This window comes from Leptodactylus fuscus, chromosome 7, assembly GCF_031893055.1.
Source record: "Leptodactylus fuscus isolate aLepFus1 chromosome 7, aLepFus1.hap2, whole genome shotgun sequence".
NCBI classification, from domain to species: Eukaryota; Metazoa; Chordata; class Amphibia; order Anura; family Leptodactylidae; genus Leptodactylus; species Leptodactylus fuscus.
In genome coordinates this window covers 59,955,052-59,980,825 of record NC_134271.1, presented here as the reverse complement: position 1 = coordinate 59,980,825, position 25,774 = coordinate 59,955,052, and the positions used below count along the sequence as shown (strand labels likewise).

General features: G+C 39.3%; 1 protein-coding gene across 1 annotated transcript in view; it reads right to left on the bottom strand.

Annotated features, from left to right (window-relative positions):
• Window positions 1-25,566, bottom strand: part of LOC142213608 (cadherin-1-like) — a 35,021-nt gene extending 9,455 nt beyond the window's left edge. Inside the window, exons 1-6 of the mRNA XM_075281989.1 lie at window positions 25,408-25,566; window positions 24,483-24,591; window positions 2,959-3,167; window positions 1,813-1,938; window positions 1,532-1,687; window positions 1,306-1,450 (exon numbers count right to left, since the gene is read on the bottom strand). Of these exons, the coding sequence (XP_075138090.1) occupies window positions 1,306-1,450; window positions 1,532-1,687; window positions 1,813-1,938; window positions 2,959-3,167; window positions 24,483-24,591; window positions 25,408-25,461 (799 nt within the window). The 5' untranslated portion in view covers window positions 25,462-25,566. The remainder of the gene's footprint in view (window positions 1-1,305; window positions 1,451-1,531; window positions 1,688-1,812; window positions 1,939-2,958; window positions 3,168-24,482; window positions 24,592-25,407) is intronic.
• Window positions 25,567-25,774: the final 208 nt, after the last annotated feature.

The following is a 25,774-nucleotide window of genomic DNA, read 5'->3' as shown; positions in this document are numbered from 1 at the left end:
CGGAAACAACCGCGGCGTGAACGCATCTCAGTTCTTCCCACAGTGCTAAGAACGGAAAGTTCACAGTTTTTTCCTCTGCGGACTTTCTGTTACAATTATATCTACTGGGAAGCCGCCGGAGTTTCCGTAGATATAATTGACATGCTGCGATTTTCAAAACCGCAACGATTTTGGAAATCACGCTGCGATTTTTTCCACAAAGTGGGCATGGGATTTGCATGAATCCCATCCACTTTGCAAGTACTATAAAACACCATGATTTTTCCCATCTCCGCCCCATGGGGCCCCAGCCTCAAGGAGTTTTCTCCCATTTTAATATTGAAGATCTATCCACAGGATAGGTCAATAGTATGTGAACTGTAGGGGTCCAACACCTAGACACCGCACAGATCACCTGTTTTAGCAGCCTCAAAGCTGCAGAATATGTTGGTGCTATACAAGTAGGATGAAATATATTAATATACATTAAGAACAAGATCATATAACACACACATCATACCACAGATTATTTGTTTCTCTATAGAGTATAGGTGTCTCTGATCTTCATTGTTAGAATTAGGCACTGGCAGCATATGATAGTGTCCAAACTGTGGGGGGCACATTGGCACAGAGTGTCATAATATTATCTAGTGGTCATTAAAAGTAGGGAATTCTAAGTTATTAGGGGAAGGAGGGGTTCTCTGTTCAGGATCTTCATGTTATGGTCAAGGTAGAGAGCACTCCTGAATGGGCACTATGGATCAAGGTAGAGAGCACTCCTGAATGGGCACTATGGATTGATTGTATTTCTCTGTAGGGGCATGGCAGGAAAATTTGAACACCGAGTGCCATAGATAACATCAGATCCCCGAAGTCTCAGCAAGTGGACACCTTATTTATCAGCCTACTTTAAGGGAACATTTCTAAGAAGAAATTAAGGAGAGTTTCTGAGAGTTCTTTAGTACTGTGGTAATACTGAATGGCAAATCCAAAATTCAGGGGGCCACACGGTGGCTCAGTGGTTAGCACTGCAGCCTTGCAGCACTGGAGTCCTGGTGTTCAAATCCCACCAAGGGCAAAAAAACATCTGCAAGGAGTTTGTATGTTCTCCCCGTGTTTGCATGGATTTCCATCCCATATTCCAAAAAAGACATACTGATAGGGAAAAATGTACATTGTCAGCTCTATGTGGGGCTCATAATCTACATTTAGAGAAAAAAATAAAAAATAAAAAAAAATCCAAAATTCATTGTTACAGTGTGGTATAATAGTAACCTAGCTTTACGCTTATGGTCTGTTCTTTACATTAACACTGATACAACTTACCAGGCTTGGAACCCTCCGGCACTGAGCCTTCAAAGACTGACTGAACGAAAGATGGACGGTTATCGTTCTGATCCGTCACTGTGACAATAATTTCTATAGGATTCTCCACTGTATCTCCACGCGTGGATACAGCATGAACATACATCTGGAAATACAGATCCTTATTAGCTATCACAGACCTTGAACAATTTACAGATTTTCAAGTTAAGTCTAATGGTGAACTTACATAGTAGCTCGCTATGTTTTCTCTGTCCAATGGCTTAGTAACAGATAACCAACCAGTTGATTTTTCGATGATGAAGATTCCAACTGGTGGAGTATCAGCCCCCTGTCCTGTAATACTGTACAATACAGCGATCTCATCGGCATAACTAGATTTAATCTACAATAGAAGAAAAGTAATATTTATTATCAAATATAGGTCATAAGGCCTTAAGGAGCTTCACTTACTGTATGGGCCTCATTCATAACAAACATCTGTAGTAATGCTCTTTGCATGCAACCTACCTGAATCATTTTTTTGGGAAATGGACCTCTTTCATTTTCTGGTACAAATATTGGAGGAATCACCCAGTCTCTCTTCTGTCTTTTGCGGCTGTGCTCAGAGTTTTTGTGATGTTGGCCATGTTCAGGCTGGAAAGATCAAAGTAAATAATATGTTAGGCTGAAGCCCCACATTGTGAAAATGTACATTACCTGCAAAGTGAATGGGATTCTGTCTAATACCATCCACACATTGGAGAAAAAAATCTACAGCGGAAAAACTGTGTTTTCAAAAACACCTGAAAATCCCAGCATGTCAAGTATACCTGCGGAAATGCTGGCTCTTTCTCTATAGGTATTATAAGGGCAGAAAGCCCACAGGGAAGAAATCAGCATTTTTTTCGTTGTGTGTCACTATGTGGGTCCTTACCTTATTTGATGACACACTCCGGCCCCCAGCTGATCAGCTTTTAAAGAGGCTGAAGTGCAGGAGAGCGATGTAGCCCTTTAATACTTACTAAGAACAGTGCAATAGAGTTGGTTTTATGCATGGTATCACAGATCAGCCCATTCACTGCAAAGAGACTGAGCTGTATTCAGGCCACGTGACGAATGAAAGTGACGTCACATGACCTGTGAATCGACAATGACAATCAGGGAGTGATGCTAAGGATAGGTCATCAATTAAAAAGTCAGAAAAAAAACCTTTAAATTCTTTAACATAATATTTCTACATATGCTGATAAAATCTGTAAAAATCTGAAAATATAGCTCAGGTTATATGATAAATCTGACAACTGCCTGTCTAAAAGTTTAGTCTATTGGCTGGCCTAAGTTGTGCTATATTTATTAAATGTTTCATTTAAAACCATGCCCTTTCCAATACGTCATGTCCAATGTCATAAAAGCTAGAAGCAACATTTTGCACCAAAATTGTACAAAATGTTAATGTGTTGTATTTTACATTATAGACACAAGCACATATGTAAATTTGCTCCACTACCGTTTTGAAATGATCTGTCCATCTATAGATAGAATAATTACGTTTCACCATATCTTCTTAGTCATTATTTAGAAAATAGCTAAATCGGAGATACTCTTTAAGACATCCCAAAGTAAAAACCTTTCTAGTCTATGACTATAGGAAGTTCACTTCATTAGTTCACTCACCTTTCCATTATGATCATGTTTCTTCTTTAGTGTTACAGTGGTGGAGGACAGGAGATTCTTGTCTTGAAATGCAAGAACCTGAAACTTTATTTTGCTATGAAGTTTTAAGTTATTCTGTACTGTGACCGAACCGTCTTCTTTGACCTTGAAATTGGGGTCTTCTGACTCATAGTTTATCACTGTTTCCGACCCACATTTCGTAAACTCCACTGGAAGAAAGAAAAAATTCATCAGAGTGATCTATTTCTAGAATTACTAGGATAGAACAACAACTGCACATATAGACCAGCAGAAGCCCATTCATTTCTATTCTAAAGATAATGGTTAGTTCACATCTGCACTTGTTGTACGTTTGGAGATTATGTTCCCCGTTCCGCTTTAAAAATGTGGAGAGAAAAGTCCTGCTTCGGATTTTTCAGGCAGAAATTCAACGGACCACATTATAGTCTAGTTTCTGCGGGTAATCGCTTTTAAAGCGGATTGGGTTTCCATTTTTCGGGTCCCAAAGCGAGCTGAAGAACGAAAACCCAAGCACAGATGTAAACCTAGCCTAATACTGCTTCTAAACCTGGTTGTACAGGTTCAGCTTCTCTCCCTCTGTCATATCCTGCACTCATGTCAGCAGAAATCACTTTAAAGAGAACCTATCCAATCTCCTGTCATGAGTGCTGTAATAAATGCTTTTATTCCCATGAAATAACAGTTCTAGAGCAATTTGTTTGCCATAGAAGTCTGCATTGTACTGTTCCTCTGTTGTTCTTCCTGGAAATGTATGAGTAAATTGATAACTGGATGTCATTCCCTTTGTTGATAAGGCTTGTCTATATATCTTCTCAGCATTGATTGGATGGCCGACAAGAGGAATGACGATTACCCCATTGACCAAGAGGACTGGTCCCAGTTGTCAAGTTACGCTAAGTTCACACCTGCATTCGTGATTCCGTTTTGGGGGTCTGCTTGGGGACCTCCCCGAACGGAAATCTAATCCGCTTAAAAAAAAAGACTATAGAAATAGACTATAATGGGGTCCACCGAGTTTGTGCCTGAAAAAGGAGAAAAATGCATGCAGCGCTTTTCTCTCAGTTTTTTTTTTAATGGGTTTGGGAACGGTAACCCTGAATGGAGTTTAAGTGCTGGTGTGAACCCAGCCTGAAGCTTTATTCTCACATCTACATTATTCACATACATATGGTGTCTACATTCTTCACAGATGACACACACACCCATTCATTTCAATGTATTTTTTCAGACGTCAGTGTCAAAGGAAACATGGCCTTTTTTTCACTGATACTGATGGATCATATCAATTAAACTCTATGGGTCCGTGAGAAAACATAAACTAATAACATCCACATGTCATCCATTTTTCATGGACATATAAAATATAGAAAAATTAAATTAACATTTTTTTTTAATCACAGATGTAAAAGGTGGATCCTGGACCATGGACAGCTGACCACCCACAAATAGGGTTGCTAAGGTACTATACGTGAAAAGGAGAGACCACAGATTCATACTTTTCCAGAAATGATAAGAGAAGAGTTATACATAGACCTCTAAAACATGAATCCACAATTATTATTTAATGGATAATACAATATATTCTAAAACAGAGCAGATATCTCTTTTCTAGCATATTTATATTTACAGTCAAGGAAATGGAGCTGTATTACAACATTAAAGAAATGACATAAGAACTGGGAACTTATCTTTGTTTGACCAGGCCACGTGTGAGCCTGCTATAAATAAAATATATGTATGTATGAAACCAGCACCGCCCTCGCTATACGATTAGGTGTTATTCTAGATCGCGCTGTGACATTGCGAACCATACCAGACATTAAAAACATACTTTCATATTTTTTTACTTTGATAAAGTGGCTGAGAAATGGCCCTGAGTTTCACTCAGACAGGTGGAATACCTGGTGGCCATAAGTTGTTTCAGATATAAGTGTACGCTCTCTTCCACTACCATCACCATCATTGTCTTGTACATAAACTTAAATAGTACGGCAGCCCGCATACACATTAGGCTGGGCCCCATGTTACCAGAAGGCAGCGTCGAAATACCTTCTGGCAACAGGGGGCAGCATGGTTAAATATGGTCTTTTCGCAGCATTTTTTGGCGGCGGCTTGCTACGTGGAGCCTTCAGAGTTTTCCTCTGCGGACTTTCTGCTTCTATTATACCGATACCAAAAACATCAGTGACAGTTTTTGAAGTCGCAGCATGTGCATTGCGGATATTTTTCTGCAGTGTGTGGATGGGATTAGCCAGAATCCCATCCACTTTGTAGATATTGTAAAACGCTGTGGTTAAATGACAAATCTGTATAGTTACTTAGTGTCATAACAATGGTATGCCTTTTGTAGGTGACAACCCTATTGAAGCAATAACAGCAGACATATTGATGGTCAGCCAGCTTCCCCAGAAATGCGTATATGCTGAATAGCCTGTCCAGGAATACCATGTATAACAATATGTGACTATTAGCCTGAGCTGCTTTCAGTCAAGCACACTGAGGACGTAATAACAATTGGCATTGCTGTCTCTGCGTGAAGAGCTGGGTGTAATTTAAGAAGGTTAAATACAGGCTTTGAGATTAGGCATCCTCGGATAAGGAAAAATGTCATTATTTCATGTGGTCTACCTGCGATGGACCTCTTATTCTCTAAAATTAAGGGGATTATATGGGGTGGGGGAGTGCTGCACTTACTGCTAATCCTATTCATTTATATTTAATGTGGTATGGTGGGTCCATAGCAGGGAGTAATAATGGCTGCTCCCACAAGATACTGAATACCTGTACAGCATGGGTGGGACATAAATTCTGTCTTCATAAAATAGCCATTTTGTTAGTTGATACCGAACTCCAAAGCCATGTACAGGCAAAAAAAAATCAAATTATAAAATTCTGACTGCTTACAGCTCCAACTAGAGGGTGCACTCTGTATACCATGTGTACATTGAACGCAATATTAGAAAGGTATTTCCATCCAATGGTATGGCATATCAATAAAACATTCCTTAATAATATAACTACATTGTTTCTGCCCCATGTGGCTTTTAGCCTTAAGGATTTTCCAGTGCTATCCATTGACAGTCTCGGATATGCCTTCAATATCTCCCTAAGATCCCCACTGATCAAAAGAATGAAGAGGACACTTTCTAGATTTTTTTACACTGTTCAAACTACAGTGGTGTTTTTGTATACGGTACAAGTCCTTCAGCTGTTTCTGCACTGAATATAGTTCCATAAACCCTTGCAAACATAATAAGTGATAAACTATTACCCAACTTTCCAAGACTCATGAAATATAAAAGTACTAAGGCAATTATGATGGAGACAAGTGGAAACTGTTCAGGACAACAGTCTGAATGCACCCCTCCCCCCCACAATTGGGTACAATAAAGGTGACATTCTCGTGACTATAAGCCACGAGTATTTTACAGTCCTTCTGCTTCTTGTATCTATTGAAGCAATGATGTTTAATAATATATAACCAAAAAGAGGAAGGAAATAATTGCAAGGATTTAATGGGTTCTTGCAGATATACAGTGTAGTAGGTTTCAGTGTGCAGTCATATATGGGTGATGTAATATTCCTATATACAGGTCCAGGCACCATGCTATAACATTACCAAGCAAAGTCTGAGACTGAGTATACCCCTACTTGTACACCTATTAACTCTTTCATTGATGATATGTAGGTGTATTCACAGTGGTCCACAAAAATGATAACTTTTTGCTCCATCATGTCTTAAACCTGTAGCTTCTGTTTTCTTCTGTTATCATGATAACACTCTGTGGTGTTGCTGTCTAGTATTGAATAGGGACATTGTCACCATCCACACCTTTATACATATAAATGCCACTATTTAAGACAAGTGGGATATATGTAATAATGGATTTCCACGACAAGCCTGAACCAGCTGAGCACCGGTAGTCTTGTCATGGGGACATGAGAGCAGGAGCTGCAGGCATCGTACTATTAACAATGTTCTGTGCAGAATATATAGGCCTTTAGTATTAATCTTCTAGCCTTTCTTTTGAAGCTGTTTAATGGTTTTGGGGACATCACACTCGGTGTCAATGACAACACGATCACAGTGTACCTGCATCCGCACATTGTAAGTTGATGTCTCAATCAAAGCTCTCCTTTGTAACTAGACACTGCTCGGCCACAATGTGCCACTTGTCTTGGCTTTGTTAAACCTGCAGTGAATGGCATGAAGCAGCGCTTGTAGGAATCAGGAGGGAAACAAGATCCAGGCAGGGAAAGTTCCTGGGCATTCATAAATAGTCCCTTGTTAAGGGGAGTAACAAAATATCTACGGTGTATTGTGTGAAAACAAGTGGAGTAAAATAGATCTTATCCTCCTATTAAATGTAGGCGGTGGCGGAGCTCTATGGCGCACCTGTCACCTGTTCATATGAAAGGAAGTCATCATTATTCATGAGGAAGCGGCCTAGTAAAGGGATTCTCTGCTTTTATGTATAGAAAGCTCTGAACATTCTACATCATGTACCAACTTCTCGCCACCTTCAAGATTTTTGCTTGTTATCACAAACATTCTTGGTGAGGTAAAGAAGCTGAAAGTCTGTACAGATCTAATTCTTCTCACAGCTGATGGGCCTTACAGTTGTATCCAGTCCTTAGCCAGGACACACATATTCTTGTCGCTCTAATATTGTTTAGATCTCATTTATCATTGAAACCATTAAAAGTTGTCTGACATGTCGTGTATCGGTGATTTATTTATTATGTCTGGGTATATGTCTGGAGACAGACCCTCATACACTCCATGTATAGTGATATATCAGTCTGGGGTTAACTATGACTGTGAAGAGGTCAACAGGCATCAATTTGTTCTTGAGCCACAAAGGTCATCGTACAATCTGCAATGATACAAAGAGGACATTGTACGCTGCGCCATCTCATGGTCTTGTATAAATAATATCTTCTGCACATTTATTTTTAGAATTTATTCTAAGAACATACCTGAAACATGCAATATAAGCAGGAAATTGTCTCACATTATATGACCCAAGAACGTCTGTGACAGCCGTTATACATTTAGGCTAAGGCACCAGGAAGCAAGCCACAGCCAAAAAAAAGACTGACGGAAACGCATTGGGTTTTTTTCCTGCAACGTTTTTCACAGAAAGTCCGCAGAATTTTCCTATGTAGACTTCTGCTTCTATCATACCTATACGGAAAATGCCAACGTTTCCGTAGGTGTAATTGACAAGCTGTAATTTTCAAAAACTGTCACGTTTTTGAAATCGCAGCATATAATTTTTTTCTGGAATTTGTTAAACAGCTGTAAAGAACATTATCTGAATGGAGCCTTATATGTTGCAGCCATAGGATGAGTCTGCCAGGATGATAGCTGCTCTTTTTCAACATCCAATATCAGGAATGTCCATCATTATACTAGAAAATCTAAACTGAAGGAAGGTCTACAAAAATGTCCCTGTTGTGAGAGTTGTAATATACCTTGAAACAACACTGTTACTGTCTTTTCAGCTTTTTTGTCCAATGGAGAACTGTATTATTAGTAAAACAACACCGTATATACACTACTATTACAAGACAATTAAGAGCCTCAAGGGTCCTGGCGTGACAGCATGCATGTCTGAACAGAACTAATAGAAGTTTACTTAGGGAAAAACACAAGTATCTGAGGTTGTCACACTAGTCTTGAACTGTATGTTATGCAGAAACATAGGCAATGGTAACATATTACTTTACAACTATGGTATTTTGCCATTCAGGTGTCTAGGCAAGCTATGTGAAGTCATATCAATTAATTTCCAAGTAACACATAACTGTATTTTTCACTTACTAAAAAGTGAAAGCATTGGTGACCCAGGTACTAAATGCGACTATAGCCACAATCGGTGCATTGTGTGACACCGGCCTTACTGTGATCAATTTATTAGATTGGGAAAGCTGCTGTAATTCTTCATTAGAAATTCCTTCAGATATATTTATTGTCGGGTTATTTATCATCTACCCCTTTTTTGGACATATTGTATTTTGCACAGGTTTGCTTTTCTTTAGACTAGTTTTGGGCTAAAGCCCCACATAGCGGAACACAGTTAAAAAAATATTGGAGAAAAAACGCAACCAAAATGCATCATTTTTCTCAGCGGGTATTCTTTCCTTATTAAACCTGCAGGGTAAACTCCAGCATTTCCACTAGTGTGATTAACACGCTGTTAATTTTTTTAATGCAATGTGTGGATAGGATTAGCCAGAATCCCATTCACTTTGCAGGTACTGTAAAACATAGCATTTTTTGCTGTGGGGTTTCTGCAGTGCCAAAAATGCGGCATTTTTTCCCCACAATGTTCAGATGAGAATAAACAAGCCTCAATGATTATTTAATGCTCCAGAAGTGTGACATTACTTACAACTACATAGACGTCATTGAGTCCACCCCTGAACAGTCGATGAAATCAAACACATTTCACTGAACTATTATACCTATATGGAGAACGCCAGCGTTTCCGTAGGTGTAATTGGCATGCTGCGATTTACAAAAACGCAACTGTTTTTAAATTGCAGCATTTCCGCAATGTGTGGATGGGATTACCAAGAATACCATCTACTTTGCAGGTAATGTAATATGTGGCATTTTCGCAATGTGGAGCCATACCTTAAACAGCATTGTCTTTTTGTACTGTGTTTGGGTTGGAGTAAAGAAGTGTAGACATAACACGGCATTGTATTGTATCAGATATCAACAAACACTCGGTGTGTACATCCTCCACATACAGGACTGTCCAAACCTCCCAGGCTCTGATAGACAAGACAAGCAATACAACCAGGCAGGCAGAAACCAGCACTTACTGATAATAAAGCTACATGCCTAGAGCAGGCACACCCAGAGACAATGGACAAGTATCAATATTCAGGATGTTACTACACTCAGCTATAATTACAGGCTTATCTCAAAGGCCATTTATGGGCATCAGCTGCAAATAAGCAAAATTCAGACACATATGAATTTGCAGCAATTATATATTATAATGCTAGAACTGTGATACTGTACATAGAGAGCCAGATGAGGACCCACAGAGACCCCTGTCCTACCACATTTTATGAAAAGAAGTAAATGGCGGTATTACTGTAAAAATATCCAATTAATAGTGTCATACACTGTCTGGATAATACTGCCATACAGTGTTAAACAATTGTGGAAGTCTCGTGGACGTTGATATGGCAACTTTGATATTGTGTTGAACATGTCCTTATCTACAGCTTCACCAAATAATAGTGCTATATAATGACTACATAAAAGCACGGACAGAGTAAAATACAGAACCCACATAATAGTGTCATATGGTGTGCACATAATAAAGCTATACCCAAGTAAAACTGGAAGGATGAGCCCCAGAAAAAATTCTCATAATGAAGAAGAAAATTTTGAAATGAGAAGTGGAAGCTGAACCAGAAAAAAATCATTTATTTGCCTGTTATGTCTCTTTGCATTATTGGCGGAAGTGCCGGTCACACCTGTCATGTTCCCTGTCTATATATGGCCATTCCTGCGACACGACTGTAGGCGAATCTGTTGCGCTTTGCGTCGAGTTTCCAGGATGTTTGTTTTGTCATTTTTTAAACTGCTCAGTAACCGGTTCAGGTGAAACGATGACATCAGCGCCTGCAGGTCAGGTCTGAATCACTGCAAGCACAAGTGGGGGTGGAGAAAAGCAGGAATTTCATTTCACCCTCCCTCTGTACTGAAACCTTAGTAGCTTACTGATAAGAAAGGCATGGCATTGAGAAAGCATTTAACCCTAACATTGCTGCTTACCGTTAAACAATCCTAAGCAATTTGCCCCATAAAAGTGGCACATATGGCGTGCACCAAACTTATCATGTGTGTTACAGGCAGTTTTCAAATATTTTATAAGAAAATCATGTGTCTAAGAGAAGTTGTAAAGTTTTGGACTACAGCCTGTCACCTACAAGGTAGAATAAGAAAAGAAACATATCTAACGTGTCTAGAGCGTTACACCAAATCTATCGTTCTGCATAACCCAGAATGCTTCACTTTCACTACTTTAACTGATCAAGAAAAATGAACGCCAAACTCTGTTTGGTTGCTTTGTGCAACAAGGTCAATTTTGATAAATAGAACCCTTTTTACTATTTTCTAGGTCTCAACTGGCTGTCAGTAAATGAGGCTGAACATGTACAGATCTAGTCCCAATACACCATCAATTATTAATCTAAGCAAGCCTCAGATGACTCCAGCTTTAGCCACAGGCACACCAACCACCATGTTACCAACATGACAAAAAGGCGCCCAAAGACAACTTTAGGACTGTGCTATAGAACCGTGCTATTGCAATCTGTATCCTTCCAGAATACAATACATGCCACATATGGCAACATATGCTGACATACAGAGTGCTTAAAACTTAGCCTTGTGGATGAAGCACTTATATAATGTAGAAAATAACTACTGTATTAGCAAAGATAAGCAGGGATACCGACACCATTGTACTGTGAGAAGGACAGGCATTACCAACCTAGCATCAACTCTTGGAACGTCTTCTCCCCCCCCCCCCAACATTTCTGTTCTTAGCCTTGTACTATAAGATGGAGCATCTATCACAGCCCAGCGATGATGCTAGGCTGTAAGGCCAGCCCTTCTGACAGTGGAGAGATATTGGTGCTGAAACTAACAGCACACCGATTTCTCCCGTGTCCAGGTGCATACCAGCAAAGTTGACAGTGCGCTGAATTAAGTGCACTGTTTTCTAGCGGTATTTAATACTGCTCACCTCTTTAAGCCTCCACACCAGAGTAAAATTCCACATTTGCTGAAATTGCTGTAAACCCATCATGCACATTGGTTACCACAGGGCTGGTTTGCATTGTGCCCTTACCAGTGTAGCAATTCTGAGACCGCACCTTTATCCTCCTACACAATAAGTTGGCTATTAAATATTTATAGTCCACACTGACTCAGCTCATGGTATAGTGATGGCTTTGAAGATAAACTAATATATATATATATATATATATATATATATATATATATATATATATATATATAACTTTTTAGGACATGAGAATAACAAAAGAAAAGAAACTTAAGTTCAGAAAAGTACAGCAATATACAGAATTAGCAATGTATAAAAACTCTGCCACTCAACCGCCCACATCCACCTAACCGCTCCATGTTCTCACTACCGGCTTCATAATAGCTTGTATATATTTATATGTCCATTGGACCAACACAACCACTTCACAAGAGCTGACTGAACAGCAGTGGAAGGAATCCTCAGGGAGACTTAACACCATTTATTATGTTTCATAATTGATTCATAGCCATAAGACATTGGGAGCAATGCTTGAGTGTTACAGTTTTGGCGCATCTTACTATTTGGTACGTGCACTTGGCACTGCTCCTCAGATACAGTAGTACAACCTATAAAGAATCTACTACTAGGCAATAAGAGAAAAATATAGACTCTTACTCTCCCTTCAAAAACATGAAGGTCCTGGCTGCCCCGAGCTGCGCCACCCAGATGACAGATTCATCCAGAAGTATAAAATATTTATGGATGTCTTGTTAACTTCCATATTGTTAATACACTCAATGGGCACTATTTCTTTCCAAGACATTCTCTGTTATGGTCCTCATTGGCGTCACTTGGTTTAAAGTTTGACTCGCTGGTTCATACAAGTTCTTTGGGTAGACTGGAAGTAAGGCACTCTCTATAAGAGGTATGAATCAACCAACAAGTCAGCATGTCGGCTACATGATTCAGTCGGCTGTACAGTAGCCTGCATTGGCAAAAGGTGAAGCCTTGTGAGTGAATGAACAATTCTCAAGTTTACAGGAAAAAAAAGATGAAAAAAAATGTCCCTTTTTTACATGCAAGTATCCAGTCAGGGCAAGTAAGTGTTGTTGCCCACTTGCTGAATTTTTCCAGATAGCAACAGATATACTGTATGTACACTGTATGTTAAAAAAAAATCTAAATGAAATAAAAATAGTAAAAAGAGGTAAGACTATGTCTTAGATATCCTGTACTTGCTGACTGTGTAAGAACATTTCTTTCCTTCTTATCCATAAGCAGATGTTGTAGTAGGTTGGACGTCTCTCTTAAGTGCACACAGCAGTAATGTATCACGTTGTATTGATTCCAATAACGTCCTGTAATATGTATTTCTCATAAGCACCATTACTCGTCACAAATAATTGATATTTTCAGATGCAAAAACAGGTACAGGTTTGATGCACTTATCAGAAGAGGGGATGTTAGATATAACTATATGGTTGTACAGGGAGATATTTGCCTTTATGGGGATTTTCTACTGAAGGAGAGTGGAGTCGGGTTCTCCGTCACAAATAATTCTCTAAATCCATAATAACCAGTATGTATAGGGCAAGCCTCGTCCATATTCGTTTTATGTTATTTAGGATAAATGGTTTCTCAATGATTCCTTAAATTTGAAAATGATCAGGTTTTTAATGAAAATTTGGCCACATTTTTGCATTACACATTTTACATTATAAAGCTGTGACAAGTTTTACTATATGATTATATAACATTTAAAGGTCCTCAGCCCTTTAAGAAATTCCATGGCAATTAATGCAAATGAGGATACAGAATCCTAACAGAATTCAAGCGATGTAGACAGGAGAGGTGTCAGTGAGGGGGCCGCCCATAATGGCCTCCACTCTTATACATTATGACTGCAGGAACAGATACAAATCTTCTCAGTATTTGCCAGGCAACACATAATAATTTGAAATGATCCTTAAACAACTAAAGAGATACAGAAACCCTGAGAAAATGACTCCTCTGAAATAAGCTTATCCTGGAGTTAAAGAGGAATTCAACGAATAGCAAACTGAGGAAAGGAAATGTTTGCGCCTGAAGAGGGAGCAGCCATGACTTTATCAGTCTATAAAAATAGATGGACAAAGTCCACAGGCTCCTAGTGAACATTACACGTTGTAAACCCTTTACAACAGCCAGTGGAAAATACCCTTTCCTGCAGCAAAGAAAAGCGTAATAGGGCCATATAGGAGCCTATAAGCTTTAGTTGCTAGGATATGGATACCTCAACACCTGCCCAACCAGGAATACTGATGACAGAGAGATGGGAAACATGTCACTTATTGCAAACAAGCTGTTATAGCTTTACTTTTGTTTCTTGCATTAAAGTGTAATTTTACTTTTTAGGCCTCATGCTCAAAGCTCTTGTACCGTATGGATCTGTTATATAACATCCATACTGTTATGTGCCCCTACCGTATCTCTGTATGCCACTGTACTAAGCTATGGAGACACACAGGGAGCAAGATCTTCTCTATAGAAATTGTGCTGATTTGCTTATTAGTAGACATGAAGGGACCACATTGCAGCTCTATCTCTGGTTTTATACCAACTTAGAACAGTGATGCTAGTGTCATGAAAAAGTCGAGATTCATGCTGTATATAAAACTCAAATAACCAACTTTTTATACAATTTACACACAACTTTCATACTATATACAACACAGCTACAGCTTTCATATGACACCAGAAATGAGTGTTATAAAACCAGAGATACAGCCGTGGCAATGCTTAGTTACAGTGTTGCTAGGAAGAACTTTAGAGCTTGTTTTCAACTAAAAAATAATAAAATAAAAGTAAAATAGGTTAATAACGTATTACAAAAATATTCACCAAACATCTCTCTCTTTTAACAATATCAAAATAAAAGTGAAACAACACGTACAGCACCTGAAGCAACTATTTGTGCTGATATACAGTGTATGTATATGTAGCTTTTATGCCTCACTGTTCAGGTGGTTATTCTAATTGCTTTGCCCTGTGTTGGCCATGTATTTAAAGGATGGGTTTCACATCAGACTTGTCTAGACTTCCTGGATTTAGGGCCTTGTGCTATGCTATGTTGTGGATTGTTCCCCAAAATCTTCACCAAGAATCTGCAGCACAGCTACACAGTCTGAATACTAATTACACAGCCCCATTTGCCACCCTTTTAATGATTGTTTTTAATAGATCAGCTGCCATAGTGCACAAGGTATAGGAGATGTCTCAAAGTTCCTTTTGATCCTAGATCAAGTCACTGATATCAGTAGTTATATAGAACAATACATTGGCCACATACTGTGAGAAGAGATACCACACAACAGCTTTCAGGGTTTCCTGCTTACACAGCAATTACTTCATTAGCAAAGGTGCGGTCTCTTTGAAGTGGGGCAACTTGGCGGGAGCTGTGTTGTTGCCATTATAACCCATGGGCTTGGCTAGCACAATATTACCGCCTGTGCCTTTGGGCACAAAAGCATCATGGTATTGTGCAATTTTTCTACTACATTCCACTCTACGCAACTCTTTCATATAGTCTATTACAGCTATATATACAGGTAGAATTTTATTGTTTGATATTGAAATAATATTCAATAGGGAGGAGGGAGGTAAAAGTATCAGGAAGTCTTGAGATAAATGGATGGTTGCTTGAAGGTGACCACAATTGAGCCTACTTGATAATCCACCAGCCTCACATAACCCTGTGGATATCTAAGCAACAATCATCCACATAGTTTCTACTGTGTGGCTGTGCCAAAAATGTCAAGCATCTGTACTCCTTATTTCTAAATAATATCCTGAAATTATTAGATTATGTGTTTTAAACAACTTGACATGGTCTTGCGAATACATATCAATACATCTTTCAAGCAATCAGAGATATATATTCTTTCAGAGGACATCTAGTCTAAATGATGAACAGCATCTGAAGTTGGGCAGATGCCTCCATAGGCTAGCATTAAGTACAGTTTGTGTGGCCCAATGCTACTGCTATTTGCTAATGTTAGCAAGTTTAATATAATATAATGGATAAAGTTATCCCTCATGTGAAAGCTTGGACCCGTTGTAAAATGAGCCTTATTGGCAACATCAACTTCAACTAACATTGAGATAGTTGTGTAAAATTTGTAAAGCTCCATAGCAAAAGCTAAACATTAGCCTGCCTTCAGAAACTACTTGACACCATCATTCTCCTGACCAACTTCGAAAGTAGGCTCTGTTGCCCCTTTACCACTAACATGACAGCTCTTATGGAGACCAAACAGCTTTGAAAAGTTTCACCAAACATTAAAATGGGGTTACTAGGGTTTACCGTCTTTTTTTGCGATGGCCCTATAGCACTTGCATGAGCTTCTGCTGTGGTACGTATGTCAAATCCCCATTTCCCTCCTCAGAAAATTGGGGGACATGTCAGTATATTATATCAACAATAATCTCAGTCTGCGACTGTCATAGCATGATGGGAGTGGTGGTTGGTTATCCACAACTTGAGAGCTTCGTTGTTAAACAAGTAACAAGTAACCAGTCTTTACATGCTATGAGTATAGCTACACTGGTGCCTGGGTCAGGGGAGTCATGGAATAACTATACATACATTTGCTTACTAATTCATATTTTAGCCAGAACTTAATCAAGATTTAAAAGATAGAAATAACATAAAAAAAATATGAAAATCTACAAATAAAAAACATTTTTATTTCTCATGGCCCCAAACCCTATTAAATCAAAATTTTGTCTTTTTAATGTTTATGCAAAAATTTCTCTTCCACTTCCCAATGTCCTCGTCAGGCCTGTCTCTCGCATTGCATTAGAATCAGCTCTCGTTTGTTAATTATTAATATGTCTGTTCTGTCTTTAGATTTTCACAATAGCTTAGGCCTAGACGTTAATAATATGCTGGTTGCTTTAAGCATGTAAGATCCATAATAAACACAAAGCAGGAAATATATATAAAAAAAAGGTTCACAAGAAAAACTGCTTTCACTTCCTGAAAATTGTGCAACCACATCACATGTAGCAGCCAGTCAGGGTGCAGTACTCATCGTTTACGCCATTTACATGTAGGATTTTCCCCATTTCGTCACTTTACCAAAGGCCATTTTGAGCAAGTTATGACAAAAACGAAAAATGAAATGAACCTAAAGAGTATCGTTTCAGAAAGGAGAGGACTGTCACTTTCCCTGCCCTAGGATATCTTTGGTTGTCATGTAGTCTCTCCTACATGTTATTTCTACTTGTTTTCCAGCGTCAAAGCTTACTATAAACATTAGAAACCCCCAAACAGCTATAGGGGGACACAGGTAGCAGCTGGCACTGGAGCCCAAGCCCCTCATAAGATACCAGTGTCTGTAAATCACTGTGGATTATGTAGGCGCTATATAAGTAAGAGAAAGAAAGAAATATGTAACATAAATGGTGCATAGAGGGCCGGGGACAACGTTAAGGGTTTTGTATTAGGATGCGAGAACCTCAAGAAAGCAGTATATTGTGGAAGCCAAAGGACATAGATAAAGCTGTGCTGTTAGGTCATATGTCTGACAACAAAACCGACTGAAAGCGTGGTCAGTTTCCATGGCAACAGCAGATATGGATTTGGCTGTACAAGCAGGAAATAATGTAATACAGCATTACATGCCAACTATTCAAATGAATGGCCAGGTCCAACAGATCAAAAGCTGCCATGGTTAACAGAAGGAGCCATGTCTGTGAGAGCACAATAGTGATTTTTCCATAATACTGGACTTTTTGTCGTCCAACAAAAATACAGGAAAAAACTTACAGAATCTGAGACAATCATTGTTCTCCATAAACACACAGACTATTGGTATCATATTAGGCAAATGATCTGTACGTGAACATACACAATGTATCTGGGCGGCAGGGAGCGGGATGATGACAATTGGAGATTCTTTGTTGGAATCCCCCATCCCCTCCCACTACCCCTCCGACCCCCAACTTCAGTAGGCTGTGTCAGTGATAATCCTGAGAATTGTTTGCTCCCTCAGGTAAAAAGGTGACCCTCTTACTAAGCCAGACAATGAAACAATCTAGCAGCCTTTAAATGAATATTTCTCTATTTTCCATTCAGTTTATTGCCCTTTGCCCCGTGACAACTGCTTTATGTTCCAGATATGCAGTCCATACATGCCCAGTATATGGATGAGATAACATTGACTATTTTGAGTTAGTGGTCTACTTTTGTGTATTTTAAATTATAAATCTATGGTTTGTTCATGCAGGTGCACCAGATGTTGGTGAGGGGAGGATGTGCCATCTTGGATTATTTCAATGTCTTGCCTTCCCTCGAGACGAAGTATCTGACCACATATTTCCTTCTGACTGATGATTGACTAGAGGCTGATAGGTATGCTATATCTATGGCTGGTTACTTTCTTACATGCCCACATTGAACTGCATCATGTTACTGAACTGAAACCATGAAGAAATATATTTGAGAAGGCATTGCCACAGACATTGCATTTATACATGGAGGCTTGTCAGAGTGAACTGCTTGCCTGCTGGAAGGTAAGACAAGATACTACAGGTTGGTCTCATGTCTCTGCCTGTTACCAGTCAGGATGAACCAGATTACTATTCCTTGCCCATCCAGTAACTGGAGTTACAGGAAACACAGGACTGGGAGAAAGGTGATCCTTTATTTACACAATGACATTAAGGTGTGAGATGTTTAACTACTTGTTCTTGGTCACATTGACTAGTTTGCACCCCAACAGGGTTCTTTCTATATGGTGCAGGGCAGGGTTATTATTATACCTGTCTGCTTTTGTACTAAGGCTGACCATTCACATTGATAGCTGCGTGTGTGTACACGTGTTGATGGGAAGAAGGCCACTCCTAGGATGGCTGCTCCAGCCTAAATCAGCATGTACAGCCATCATTAGTCTTAAGAGTTTACAGTTTACATCTTTTTGGTACCATGGAAATAATACCGGATCATGGTCTGAAAGTGGTAGGCCAGTCACTGCCAGCAATGTAACTTGATTCTCCAGGGCCCCGACGCAAAATCTGTAACCCGTCTTCTCCAACTACAATGTGGTAATGTGCTTTCTATACAGATTACTGGAAACTACATTGGTGTACATGATCAACATCACAATTACGCCTGAACCTTATTCACATGCGATCATAAAAAGTGAACAAAAAGTGAAAGTAATGACTTTATAACGTAAGTATAAGCAGAGTCACTCCAAGGTGATACCATGGAAAGTTAAAGAATTCTTAAGATCATAGAAGGTGGAGAGCAGACGCATTTTCCAACCTGTCCCTACTTCTTTTCTGTAGAAATCTCTGACATCTCGGACAGTAGATCACATTCAGGAGAAAAATCATGACTAAACAAGTCTGCTTTTATCTTCCCAAAGGCTGTGTGACCTGCCCTCAATATCATCTCCATCAAGATATCCTGAACAAAAGACTTGTTCAAAGACCACTTTAGCTCCTACAAGAATTAAGAAACCTTAATAAACGTTCTAGGTCGAGGAAGAAATCTAGCTTTAATAGAATTTCTAGATTTAATGAGCGTTCTAGCTCCACAATGAATTCTGGATCTGAGGATACTTCTAGCTTTATTATAAGTGCTTGCTCTACTATATGTCACAATTAAGATGTCCTGGTGTCACAAAACTTGCTACCACAAAGATTCCCTGTTATTCCATGATAGAAAGATATCAGGGGCCACACGGTGGCTCAATGGTTAGCACTGCAGCCTTGCAGCGCTGGAGTCCTGGTGTTCAAATCCTGCCAAGGGCAAAAAACCATCTGCAAGGAGTTTGTATGTTCTCCCCGTGTTTGCATGTATTTCCATCCCATATTCCAAAGACATACTGATAGGGAAAAATGTACATTGTGAGCTCTATGTGGGGCTCACAATCTACATTTAAAAAAAAAATAAAAAAAAAATTTCACTAGGTATGTTCACTTTTTACATGATTATTTTACTGTTATCCTCCCTAGGATACGTTTACCATGGGTGAGTCTTCTGAGAATTACTACTAGTGTAATACAATGTACATATGACAGGTTATTTTTCTGATACATATTCTCTTGTGCTCATAAGACTGTTCTTATGGTCTGACGAGCCACAAAAACCCTTATGTTGTCACATCGACTATGTCAAATAAATATGTCCCACTACAAAATATTCTTTTTTTTCTGTAGATTGTGAGCTCCATATAGGAATCACACTGTACATTTTTTTTTCCTATCAGTATGTCTTTTGTAGAATGGGAGGAAATCCACACGGACACGGGGAGAACATACAAACTCCTTGCAGATGTTCCTGGCAGGATTCGAACCCAGGACTCCAGCACTGCAAGGCTGCAGTGCTTAACCACTGAGCCACTGTGTTGCCAATCAAAATATTCTGTAAATAAATTGTAAATGTCCACAAGGATGTAAAAAATATAGTCTAGATGGTCAGAGTTGGAGGACACAATTGTTCTGCTGCTACCTTATTTTGTATGCCATCTTTGTCTTTACACTATTACAGTGTTTATGCAGGGGGTGGGGTGGTATGAGTGCGTTATATGTAAGTTCTCACTGAGGGCTAGTTCACATGGGCACAGAGGGGGCGGATTATGGCACTGAATCTACGTCATAATCCGCCCCCTCACAATGGAGGTCTATGTAGACCGCCAGACTACTTTTTTCCATGAGCAGCATGTTGCTGCTTACGTAGAAAAGAATCAACATGCCCTTTCTTCAAGCGGACTCCGCGGCTGATTCAACAGTGGCATCCGCCTCGCGACACCCCCCCCTCCGAAGTAGGCCCATTCATTTGCGCCTACTCCGGAGCGGAGAGCTGCGACGGGATTCCATGCACTGCACCGGAATCCCATGCACTGCACCGGAATCCCATCGCGGAATATGCACACACGTATTTGCATGTGAACTTACTCTTTAGGTGGGAATTATCAGCAATGCTTTATATCTGATTCCTGAGCCTGGGTCTTTTATTTAGCATCTGTAAAAGTGACATGCTATCTTGCATTCTCCAGTTCTATATGATTGCCAAATTTTACTTGTTTAAAACAGACTTTTTGCTTACATTTGGTAATTTAAGCTTCACAAGCTGCTAAAGCAACTCTATCTGACGCTGAAAACAAGCAAAACTACAGAAAGCAATGAGATCAACAATACAACAACAAAAAAAAGAATGGGAGAATTAATGTGGAACACTGCTCTGACACAGCTATAGTCAGCAATATAGCTCAGGTTTCACAGCTTTGGGGCTCGTCTTACCCAAGTATTATTATTTTTTACAAGTATTATGAATAATTCTAAATTAATATTCCCTAGGAATTTGTATGGCAAAACTGTCAATTTATGCAATCAAATCTCTCCTGCTTCATTGTCATTTGGGGTCATAGTAAAGCTGTGGGCAAGTACAGGTATAATGTTGGCCACATCATTCAGCTTTCTCAGACACATGCCATAAACTTCAATTGTATGTAATGAGATGATAATATGCTAATCTATGCTGTAATAACAGCTGTAAAATATTATTATTTTTTGTACTGAAGATGTAGCCCTTTTCTTTTAATTTCCAGACACCCAGGCAAACAATGTCACACAACTGGTTTTCTACACTGTTCTAGCACAGCCCACAATACACACCCGTGACCGCATCGGGCTTGTGATAACAAGTCACTGTGCACACCAAGAAACAAAGGTCTAGAGGAATAAAAGGTGTGGTGGGACAGATTGCCATGTTGATAGCATTACCAGGAAAGAAACTGAAATTATAAAAAATCTGGAATTTATTGTCTTTTTTATTTGTCAGCTGGGGATGTCCAAGGAAAGTCCCCTTGTATCACTGAATCATAGAAAACATCCAATGCAGTTTTTCTGCACAACAGTTTCACTACAACAGATTTTGGAACTTGAAGCATATAAAGTTCAGAAGCTCAATTTCTTTTAAAGTAGTCAGAGAGCAGGGCCTGCTGGGCTATGAGGGCTGACACTTGTACTTGCCAAGCTACAGGTAGGGTAATTCAAAGCTCTGCCATCCAATGGCCCCTGATACAACAGGCGTGGGCCCTGGCTTTATTTATGGATTGCATAAACATGCATTTAACTAGAGCACATGGACTGGTTCCTTACAAACTGCATGTGACTACTCCTAAATTTAGCATCATGGGTGGAATAAGCATTTGGACAATTGGTTAGTGCCAGGAGACCGAAGCCCAATGGTTGACAACATTGTAGGTCCTTACTACTGCTCTACAGACATTAAGACAAAAGATAGATCCCACTCACAGTATAGCAGATTGCCTTAACTTCTAATAACTAGAAGATATTAAAGGAATGCAGAGAAATTTGATGGGGTTCCGAACCCACCTCCAGGACCTGACGCCATTTAATCAGCTATTGCAGATAGGTTACGCTTAGCCCTCTCCACTAAAGTTTATGAGCTGTAGAGACTTCAAAAGATTGAAAGCCACATGCTACCTGGTATAGAGTCCCCGATGTAAGTAGTGCATACACTGTATACACTACCTGTAGAAATAGATAGATAGATAGAATAGAATGGGTGTGTGCCCTATAATCCAGAACTGAACATTTACTAATGAGCTCAAGTGGCCCATTGCGCAAGCATTTCATATTACAATACAATAGCACCGGGCATACTAACATCACTGTGCAGTTTAGTGCCATGGAGAAGTATCAGTCCTCTCCTGTGTAGAAACTCAGACCCAAAATATGTATAATCTAGTTCTACTTTCCTACAGAACAAAATTTAGGTTGAATACAACCATCAAGGCATATCTAGCAACAACCATATCTTATAGAGTGCTCCATACTGTACATCAGTTCCTGCAGTGATTAAAGATGGAAATAGTAATAGACACAATGTATCTAATGTACCGAAAGGCTGTGAATTATACATGTTAGTCACATGATGAGGCTTTTTACAGCTGTCCTAATGCTATAAATATGTCCATTTGCACAATTGTTCTTCCCAGGTCCAAGGTAGTAAGTTAGTAAGCTATGATACTGTTCTCATAAAGAAACAGTAAAAATAAATACATTACAAAAGCATTGACTATGACTGGCCATAGACATTAAAGGAAGGCCTACAAGCACAAAGCTACTCATGTTGAACCAAACTAGTTCAAATGGGTGTAAAGAAAATGCTTCTATTGAGCATCTGATGGGTTTCATCCTTTCTAACCCAAGAGTTGGCTGAAACTGTTGAAATTACCCATGAGAAATGTGCTGTAGAAATACTCATTTCTAACCAAACTAGAACACAGAACTTGTCGTGCTATCTGTCTCTGCCTCAGGCCTCTCAAATTTGGACTCAGGGGAAGCCTAAGGGGGTGTTAACTATATCTAGAAAATGCTGTCTGAGTGATGGATGAAGGAAAGCTTGATAGTTGTGGGTATAAATGGGTGGTAGGGAATACTGGTGCAGAATAAGGCTTTAATGTCCATGAGCAAACCCCCAAAATATTATAGATTTAATACATGTAGAAAGTAGACCTAGGCTATATGTACAATACTATGCATATCTCAGGTTTTATCTCCCGCTGGAACATTCAGTATTGCCAAGAAAAGAGGTGTTTGATCAATAAATTGGTACCAAAAGGTGTTTAGGAAATTTTTAGATGCATAGTGGTGAAAAAGAGAAGGCCAATTGATAGATAACATATAACCTCTCTGTTCTGTAGGATGGGACATTATTTATCTATAGAGGCTCACAAGACCTCCCAACTAGCTGATCAGGGCGATAACAGTCTCTACCTGTCTACCAATATTCAGATTGAAGGGAATGTACCCATGTAACAGGTCATGTGGTTAGTTCAAGAACAGATATTTTTCTGACTAGCATATATGTGAATAGAGTACAATGTGTTGCATCAATTAAAGGGGCTAACTACTTTTAGATCACCCTATTTTGTATGCCCTTTTAGTCATGTGATGCTAGTATTGGGAGTGTAAACTATAAATGGCAATATAAAATGGGCATACATTCTGCTGTCCATTGACCTCCAACTACTGATCAGGAGTTGGAAAATATTTGTAATGAGATTTTGTGGTGTCTCAGCCAATCTTACTTTTAAAGGTTTTGTCCAATTCAAACAACCACTTACCACACGCCGATCCCCCAGCCAGGTGACAGAAAACTTAAACATGCCATTGGGCTTGCTGAAAACATTTCCTAGTTTTCTGTGGTAGTTTGGGGTTATTTAGTGCCATAGCTGTGACCAATGTAACTCTTAGCTATAAGGCCATTTGCATGAGGCAGTGACTGACTGAACAATTGTATGCCCCTTGTAAACATGTCCATATCTGATTACATCTTTTATACAGATATAAAATTATTGTTTGTTGTCAGCACATCCCTGCTCACAATAATACAGACTGAAAGGGGGACAAACAGGATCATATGCACAATCTTTCATCTGAGCATACTAACAATGACTGCATTACATAAATGGAAACAAGTGAGTGTGGTCAACTTGTTATATTGTTGCTGGTCATTATGGGCAGATTAATGGCCATTAATAGGCCTTTAGATATATACGGTGGGTCACAAATTTGCAGAACTTGCCCTAAAGGAGGATATGAAATAGGATTTACAGTTTTATAGGGCATCAATCACTTGACGTCACAAAAAGTCAACTACTCATAGGTTGTTCTTACCTTGACCCACTACTGTTCCTGCTTCCACGGACTTGCGCAGGGTGAACTCATAATTTTTATCTGTGAATCCTAATGTACAAATATCCCATTCTGCCAATCCTCCAGCAATCTGCCACATAGACCAAAATGGTTTTAACAAAATAAGTTTTAATACATAGATAGATAGATACATAGATATACACACAATATGACTACTATATCGCTACTCTAAATTACTATCCAGATTAGTAATAAAGATTATGCAGTATTTAGAAAATGAATGAATTTGGAGTTTCACCAGGCCATGTAGTATGATTGGGTAAGTAATGGTAAATCTATTGACTAAGGATACTAAGCACACGGCTATGCTATAAAAGTGGTTAATGTACAGTATTATCTCATTTAAAGTTTTCTGATGTATATATATATATCATGTATAACACATACTGTAGTCACCACAAGTATGACTAGGAGGGAAAACCTGAAACTTAACAACATTCAGTCCAGACACACAACTAATCACCCATGTTACATTTCAGTCCCTAGAAACCGATCTCATGGTTCCATAGTACATTTGGTTGGAGGTGAGGGTGGTGTCTTTTTAATTGTATGTGATCTATACATAGTCAGAGATCCATGTAAGTATTGAATCTATATAGCATATGGTCTATAACTATTAGTAATTATCTTCCAAAAACATAAAATGCAACATATGGGCTTCCTAGATTGGCAGAGGAACAGCAGCCTTAACTTTCCTTAATAAGAAAGTAGATACCTGAAGATTGTTTACAGAAATATCCTGGGAAACACAACTAACCTTAAGACATTAACCCTAAAGCATTTCAGCAGTCTAGGCAGACCTGTCACTGAAGGGTCTCTAGGTAATGATTAGTCAATGATCAACTCATTTGGGACAATTGTAAAGTACAAGAGAAACATAACTGACCTGCAGGAGAACACACAGCAGCACAAGTCCACGATAGCTCCTCTTCATCCCCATTGGGGACTCCAATTGAGAGAAAGTCCTAAGAAGTTGTCTCAGATGTCCTCAGACAGTGATGTATCCCGTGCAGAGTTCAGCTTACTGTATATGACTGTGCCTGGTGCTTACTCAATGCTCTCCTGGGCTGGGCAGGGCTTCCTCAGGTGTGGCCACCTGGGGGTGGCCAGGTAGAGTACTCAGTAGGTGGTGACTTCACCAGTTTGTATCAGGGTGGGTACAAAAGAGTATCAGTGACCGTACCTGCAGCTTAGTCATGATTAAGTCTCAGTCACATACAAGATGTTGGATGCTGTGAGAGTAGTAGTAATAA